The sequence below is a fragment of the Asparagus officinalis genome, chromosome 7 (genome assembly GCF_001876935.1).
Source record: "Asparagus officinalis chromosome 7, Aspof.V1, whole genome shotgun sequence".
NCBI classification, from domain to species: domain Eukaryota; kingdom Viridiplantae; phylum Streptophyta; class Magnoliopsida; order Asparagales; family Asparagaceae; genus Asparagus; species Asparagus officinalis.
This window is the reverse complement of record NC_033800.1, coordinates 132,323,227-132,330,825: the sequence shown is the minus strand read 5'-3', so window position 1 is coordinate 132,330,825 and position 7,599 is coordinate 132,323,227. Positions and strand designations below refer to the sequence as shown.

At 36.4% G+C, this 7,599-nt stretch overlaps 1 protein-coding gene across 3 annotated transcripts; it reads right to left on the bottom strand.

Moving 5' to 3' along the window:
- On the bottom strand, window positions 1,300–6,360 carry LOC109849789 (transmembrane protein 56-like). Of its 3 annotated transcripts, none has more exons than XM_020419671.1 (11): window positions 6,268–6,360; window positions 5,987–6,115; window positions 5,851–5,914; window positions 4,174–4,308; window positions 3,976–4,064; window positions 3,756–3,891; window positions 3,590–3,664; window positions 3,001–3,122; window positions 2,835–2,910; window positions 1,778–1,837; window positions 1,300–1,689 (listed from the first exon to the last, which is right to left on the bottom strand). In XM_020419671.1, exons 4-11 carry the CDS (start codon window positions 4,300–4,302, stop codon window positions 1,561–1,563), a joined length of 816 nt encoding a protein of 271 aa, XP_020275260.1. In that variant the 5' UTR covers window positions 4,303–4,308; window positions 5,851–5,914; window positions 5,987–6,115; window positions 6,268–6,360; the 3' UTR covers window positions 1,300–1,560. The 3 variants fall into 3 exon arrangements, 2 of the variants coding, with proteins under 2 accessions (XP_020275260.1, XP_020275259.1); XR_002249233.1 differs by lacking the exon at window positions 6,268–6,360 and adding an exon at window positions 2,366–2,622 and having other exon boundaries at window positions 1,668–1,689; window positions 5,987–6,163; XM_020419670.1 differs by lacking the exon at window positions 6,268–6,360 and having other exon boundaries at window positions 5,987–6,159.

Genomic DNA, 7,599 nt, shown 5'->3' with positions numbered 1-7,599 from the left:
AAATCACATTGAGGTGATACTCACGTGGATTAGTCAATGTAAAGTTTGTGTAAGTCATTTATCAATCCATTGAAAGTACATGGTTTGGATATAAACAAAGGTTTCATCACCCCTCTTTCATATACATGCATGTTATTCTCAAGGTAATTAATCTTCCCAGCAAACGAACAAAGGATTAAGAATCAATCATTCATCGTTACCTCTAAGGAGTAAAAAAAAGTTCAACGTCAACTAATATTACACGAAGAACACTAAAGCTAATATATCAATTTTTGACCAATTCAATTCCCTAATTTTTATAACTTTCCCCTAATGTTTCCTTCCAATTTCATACAATTATTTAAAAAACTCTCACATATATTATTCCAAAATATAAACTAAAACAAGCTCTATGGATAAACATCAATCCAAACCCACAACATCAATTAAATTAACTAACATTGTCCAATTCATTTTCCCTACTTTTCTTTCAAATTCCATATAATTTTCCCTAAATTTCCATCAAAATATACATACAAATCCCCCCAAAAAATAAATCAAATATTAATCCAAAATCTAAACTAAAACAAGCTATTATGATGAAATAGCGCGAATATGTGAAATAAATAAGAAAAATATCCAAAAAAGTTTTACAAAAAATAGGCCGAAACCCTAAACATGAAATACGACGAATTCCAATGTACGCTGGTTAACTTTAACCCAAGGGAGGTCGAAGTTGCAGGACTCAATTCACGAAGAGCGAATGCTCTTTGTAGTTTACTCTGAAGCTTCATGGGATTCTCAGTCGCATGGAGTGCAGGACTCAATTCACAAAGAGCGAACACTCTCTATGGTTTACCCCGCAGCTCCACGAGCTTGGGAAATTCGTGCAATTTGGACTAAAACAAACTCCACTGGGACTTTAGGGCAAATTTAATCTCCACGGAATTAGGTTTCCTGTAGAGTTTAATTCTGTACTTAACTCCATGAAATTCTCAATCATGTGAAGTTTTTGAAAAATATTTACCAATTTCAACCCAGTTTTAGTCGATGGTGCCAACGTGTCTAAAATTAGGTTGAAATTGGTGAATAAATGAAAACTAGGTCGAAAATGATGAATAACTTTCTAAAATGATCTATTTTGAAAACTTGTCCTTTTTTCACGGACAAAATATCACAAGATCTTGATAAAATCATCGTGATTCTTTGTGCAGATGGATTCTGCGATTTTTTGACCGCCACGCTGCTTGTAGGTTCGTGTTAAAATAGCCCCTAAAATCATAAAATAATAATGGAGAGTAACCATAATCACTAGCCACATCATTTTCAAAGCACATTCACAGCCTTCAACCTTCCTCCTGGGAAATTTAATCAAACATGAGCGAAACTAGCCCCAAGTAGCAAAAACCCAGCTAACAATATTCACATACAACTGACAAATCAGCGCAAGAGCCACCCATCCCATCAATTCCCTTGCTCATTGGCTGCATCACTTTTGCTTTACAGTTCAAAATATGTTCACAACTCTTATCTATACAAGGAAAAGAGAAGGATCTTCTAATATACAGAGAGCTCCATCTTTCACTGCCTCTTGGCTAATTGTTTCTTGAGCCCCTTCAATATCTTTGAAAACCATATCAAGTTCATTATCGCCAATACCGAAGGCACGACAAATGTCAAAAGGTAACCAAAGGTGTGCATTTGCTCGACCTGAAACGTACGGAGAAATGATGATTATGGTAGGCAAAATAGTCACTGAAAATATCATTTCGTAAAGAGTTGTGATCTTTATTTGTACCTGATCATAGTGCAAATAGATGTGGTAGAACAAGTAAACAAACAAAAGAATTCTGGCCACCTGTATCAATAAGTAAATAAAGAAAGGTCAAACTTTCATATTTTTCAGAGGTTATCATCCTAGAGATAACAGGAAATATATGTTGAGAAGTGATCTGTACATTTGATAATTCTCACCAAATATCATTGTTGACAATATAGTTATTGAGATATAAAATATATCCTAAACGAAAATTATCTTTTTCCCATCTTCTTAATTCCAATTACCCATCCCTAAAAATGGTGGTTGACAGACCTTACAATCTTCAAGCACATGCAATCAAACTGATTATTCAACGTCGGTGACAAATACTCTATCATGATCCACACTGACTCATGTGAGTTTATACACTATTCAAATAACTGCAGACATATTTTGTCTTATATGGGAATGTTTAATTTCAGATCACATTTATTAGACTTCTTACTTCTCCCTATGAGATCAAGCAACTTTAAGCCTTTCCACTCCTGTCCTTCTGCCTTTTATCACTTAAAAATATTGATGTGTATTAGTCGCTATTAGTATCAATTGACATGGAAACAAACACACCTGTAAGATACCTAGGTAAGCTTCTTTTGGATATTCATATAAGCGTAGTAGAAGACTCATGATAGAGAGGGATACCCAAGCCTTGTTGGAAAAATTGTATTGAACCTTGAAGATATTACATCATGTTGCAAAAAGACTCAAGTAGGGTAGCCAGTGCACGAGGCTCCCACCATTGTGAGCTCTGAGGAGGGTCAGATGTATGCAGCCTTACCCCCACTTGCGAAGAGCCTGTTTCCAGGATTTGAACTCATGACCTCCTGATCACAAGTACAAGACCCATATTTCTTTCTAAGCGTTTGCAAAGTAAAACTCGTAACGATTGTTTAATTGGGGTTATTTCATGACGATGAAGCTATTTAGTCAATTATAATGCATTTTGACATGATAGTAGAAGAGTCATCTCAAGCAGGATGAGATGCCCTTTGCTTATGTACCAAAAACAAAATAAAAAAGGTTTTATTGAACATACCAACCAAGCGAAGAACATGAGAACACCATTAATTAGATATGCGTTTGTTCTTTTCATTCCTGCCGTGTCAAGGAACCTTCAATGTTTAAAAGAAAAAGTGTCAATAGGTTTAAGTACAAAGTGGCCCCTTTTATCATAACATTTTTAGTAAAGTCTATAAAGATACCATCGCAAATTAACCCCGGGGGTGGTTGCCTCAGATATCAGCAACATGTAAGTATATACCTGCGCTTCACCAGCCAACATGGCATATGATATACCACAAAGAGAGAGCAAATGATGAAAAACCTACGAAAGAAATCATTACCATATAAGCTAACACTAGTTTTGACTAACTGAAGAACTCATGGAGGCAATCACAGAAAACAGAGTACATAATTTACATTGAATTAGAAGCTTAAATCATGGCGTAAATTATAGGGTTAATTCCCCTGTAGTATCGCCCAATTAATGATGTACACCCGGCAGTTCTATTGGTGTAGATAGACACCCAAAGTAAACTTATTTGATGCTTTTTTTAAGAGTCCAAAATGATTCACTCAGGGGGTCTATCTGCACTTGGGCAATAGTATAGAAGGTTTATCCACACCAATAGAACTTTAGGGGGTCTATCCACAACTGGGCTATAATGCAGAGGATCTATCCATAATTAACCTAAATTATATTAAGTACACAACTTGGTATGGAACTTTTTCTAACTTACTGCCACCATGTTAAGACAGGTAAATTGATAACTCAAAAGCTCATTTACTTACATACTCCATTCCACCAAGCAAAGGATATAACCAAAATATCATCGCAATGTCGGAGATGAAATACCCAATTGAAACCTGTTTAAATGACTCATTCATATTATGGATTGAGATCTAATAACAATTTTTTTTTAAATATGGACATTAACAGAAGGCCGAAGAGGCCTACCCCCAATACGAAAGTAGAAAGATTTGAACTTCGTACTGTAACCAACCCTTCACGGTGATCAGAAAATAGATCTGAAAAGAATACTAGGTATAATGACATTGTTGTGATAAAAACAGCATGGGCGCTAGACATACCCCTGCAAAATAAAGTTTTTATAAATAGATATTAAATAGTGCAATAAATGACTTACAAAATGCTACATAAAGACATTCAATCCTACCGATTATTCCACTCTATCCGTTGGATCTTTGTTAGTGAAGCATAACCCTTGAAATAGAAAGAACTGATTAACTGAGTAAGATCATATGCCTGCACAACAAATAAGAATTTACTACTAGATAATAGAGTAGAGATTATGGTTCTTATCAAATTAAACAACTATTGTAATCAGGTTTAGCAACAACAATGTGAGACATACCATTTTGCACATGAAAATGCCACACAGAACTGAAGTATATGGGACAAATGGATCTGTTAGAAAATAGTCCCTGACGAATAACTCTGCCTGGAATCTGTAAGACTTCATCGCCATAACTGAAGTCTGCATTATAATCTTAAAGTGATCGCAAAACATGCGACATTATATTAGTATCTACTTATTCAATGACGTGCACAATTCAATGATTCAAAATTTAAAAACTAAGATTGCAATATCAATGAATTCGCAACAAACAAGGTATAAACCAATAGATCGGAAAAGCCGCTACAAAAAAAGGAAAAAAAAAGAGATAGAAATCATAAGGTAAAGTGGTGAAGAGAAACATCCCATAATGAAGTAAGATGAATTAGATATGTAAAATATATCAAAAATGAATTAGATATCTAAAATTTCAGAGCTGAGAGCGTCTAAGTTATTGTTCTTATCTTATAACCTTCTCCATATAGAAGATCGTAGTGTAACAAATAGGAAATATTCCTCGTGAAATTGCAACTTGCAAGCCCATCAATCTAACACCAACTAAGAGAGATGGCAGAACATAATAAATTTAATAATCATAGACAAACCCTCAAATTAAATATTTACAATATCCAATTTCACAGTGTCATCATATATGCTACTGTTTCTACAACAGGCTATCTGACCTGGATTCTCCACTCCTTTTTCGTCGTATATAGCTAACTACGAAGTTGACATGCCATGACAAGAAAATTGACGTCGGTTTATGTGGAAAATACTACAAAAAAATATGAGGCTTGTATGACACAGTAGGTACCTCCAGTACAAACCTCCTGTACAAAGTATGCAAGATAGGATTATGAAGCCAAGCCAGCAAACATTGAGAAGGACTTATAAGACTCATATCACATCCTATGCTTGTCTTAATTCATAATCTAATTTCCACTATTTGGTCACGGAAAGACCATAGATCCTAATCCATTGAGTTTTCCAGCTCCATGTACATTCTATCGGGGCAACGAAAGAAGCAGAAAGCCATTATGACAATTGGAAATGAGTAAGTATCATTCTATCAACAACCAAGAAGCAGCAACAACCAGTCCAAGTACATTCTATCGGGGCAACGAAAGAAGCAGCAAGCCATTATGACAATTGGAAATGAGTAAGTATCATTCATCAACAACCAAGAAGCAATACTTGGTCCTTTTACAGTCATTGCCCAATTCACATACATGAATAATGCTTTAACAACAATCAAGCCTACTCAGACATTCTATCACATAGCACCAGCACAGGTTTGAGCTGAAGATACATGAGGTGGCAACTACAATGTAGCAAAATATGAGATGATCACTACTAATCGAGCGAAAAATCAATCCGGTCAGGATTTCCTAGTTCCATGAATAAAATAAATCAATTCCATCACCAGAAGAGAAAAAAAAAATCAACGTCTACTATCAAAAACTTCAAATAAACAACATCCCTAGTTCCAAGAGGGCTTACATCTTTCAGTTAATTCAGATAAAATTACTCTCAGGATAGATTTTTAGAGCTGATTTAACACCCAATTAATGATATACATGATCAAGACCAAGAAAACTGAAGAAAATAAGGGATACCCACATTCTCAGATCCCAAAAAAAACACCCAAAATTTTTTTATTTTTAAATTAAAAAACAGCAAAAGTAGAAGCCATACCTTGAATCCCAATCAGAAACCGCAGAAGCTTGAGGAGAGCAACCGAGAGAGAGGAAGAAACAAGCTACAGAAGGGAAAAGCCAGGTCAGAGTTCAACAAAAATTTGTTGTCAAAAGGACAAAAGAGATGGGTATACCTTTCGCCAACTAACAAGAGATTGCAAAAGAGAGAGAGGGTGAGGTTTTGGGTTTGAGGATTGGATTGGATTGAACTGCAAGAAACTGCAGTTGGAGCTCTATCCTTCCCATAAGCAAGGGAAATGATTCTGAAAAAATAAAAAAAAATAAAATAAAAAACAATCTATGTAACACCCAATTAGAAGTTCATTATGCACTGTTGTAAATTGTAATCGATAAACAGAGGGAGTGTTTTCTTAGATATTAGTCCCTCAAATCTTCAATAATTCCATATTAATACCTCAAACCTTTGCAATTTGGTCCCTCAGTTACCAAGAACCCTCACGTTCGAAAAACATACGCTAAGGGACATTTTGGTAGGAGGGGCCTGATTGTATATTTCCCTCAAAAACTAAGATAGTTTTGCAATTTGGTTCCTAAGCACGCTTAGACTTCAGAGTTCCCACCGTTTGGTTGTGGCTAAGTTATTATGGGAGTTGTCAATTAGAGATATTGGTTATCAATTGATATATGGTATGTATGTTGAGAACATGATAAGATTCGAGTCAATTGTTTCCAATCAAAGATTGGTCCAGATCGGAGTAAGACATGATATCTGAACCGAGATGAGTTTGATTGTCATGGGCCTAGACTGCCTATACATGCTTAGTGGTCAGGCCTAAGGGTCGTGACCCGAGTTAGGTATGTTGAGTGCAGTTATCTCACACTTTAGCAAGTTAGGTTGATTATATTTTTGATTAAGTCACTTGCTGACATGGCACCGTATGGCTAGCCCAATTTTGAAATTGGGATTATTTGCATAACACAAAGTTTGGCACCTTAAGAGTTAATTCAAGTTATATTTCTAAACCAACCTAATTCGGATTACTTCTAGACTCTGGAGTTTGGATTATTCTTGATTCGATTATATAGCAAAAAAGTGGTCTAACATAGGCTGGTTAAGTCAAGTTGTTAGATCTTGCCAACTTAGGACTATCCCTGATCCATCTACTGTTTCTGTTGATGTGGAGTTCTGAAGAACGAGATTTGGGGCTGATCTGAAGAGCTTAGGGTCCCCTGACCTCCTTTGATGACCGATCCCCCGATGGAAGGAGCGTCCCGCAAACCTGTAACATGTTAGAGGACCGGAGTTGGATTCTTTGGTGATTCCTCTAACGATCAAGGTAGTCATGACCTGAAGGGGATCAAGGAACTAATATATCTCCCTCAAAGTGTGCTGAAAATTGCGTACCTTTGGTCAGTAAGCGATATGCCTAATTATACCTAGCTGACAGGAGTGTTTATGTAACTTTCGTTGAGTCTAGGCAGGTAGCTGAGTTGGCAAATACTCTACAGGTATAGGCTGCAGATGGGACGAGTCATCTATGCGTTTTATATGATGGTGATAAGCGAAGCATGGTGTTAACGGAGTCCGATGAGTCATAAAGACTTTTGGGGTTGGAGCAATGATGATTCTAACTATGCATTCACTGTGACAGTGACTGGCTATCTAGGGGGAGTTTGAGGACAAACCCCCTCTCGACTTGGCTTTGCGAGTGGTCCGACAAAGGACGCCTTTTTATTCAGCTATCTCAGACTGGGAGGTTCTCGATCCAGTCTCGCCAAATGAAGT

Excerpts from the sequence above, each read along its gene's own strand:
- LOC109849789 (XM_020419671.1), bottom strand. The coding sequence starts at position 4,302 with ATGCAGACTTCAGTTATGGCGATGAAGTCTTACAGATTCCAGGCAGAG. Across the intron at positions 4,065-4,173 it reads GCATTTTCATGTGCAAAATG|GCATATGATCTTACTCAGTT; the intron begins GTATGTCTCACA and ends TTTGTTGTGCAG. Across the intron at positions 3,665-3,755 it reads TTTCTACTTTCGTATTGGGG|GTTTCAATTGGGTATTTCAT; the intron begins GTAGGCCTCTTC and ends TCATTTAAACAG.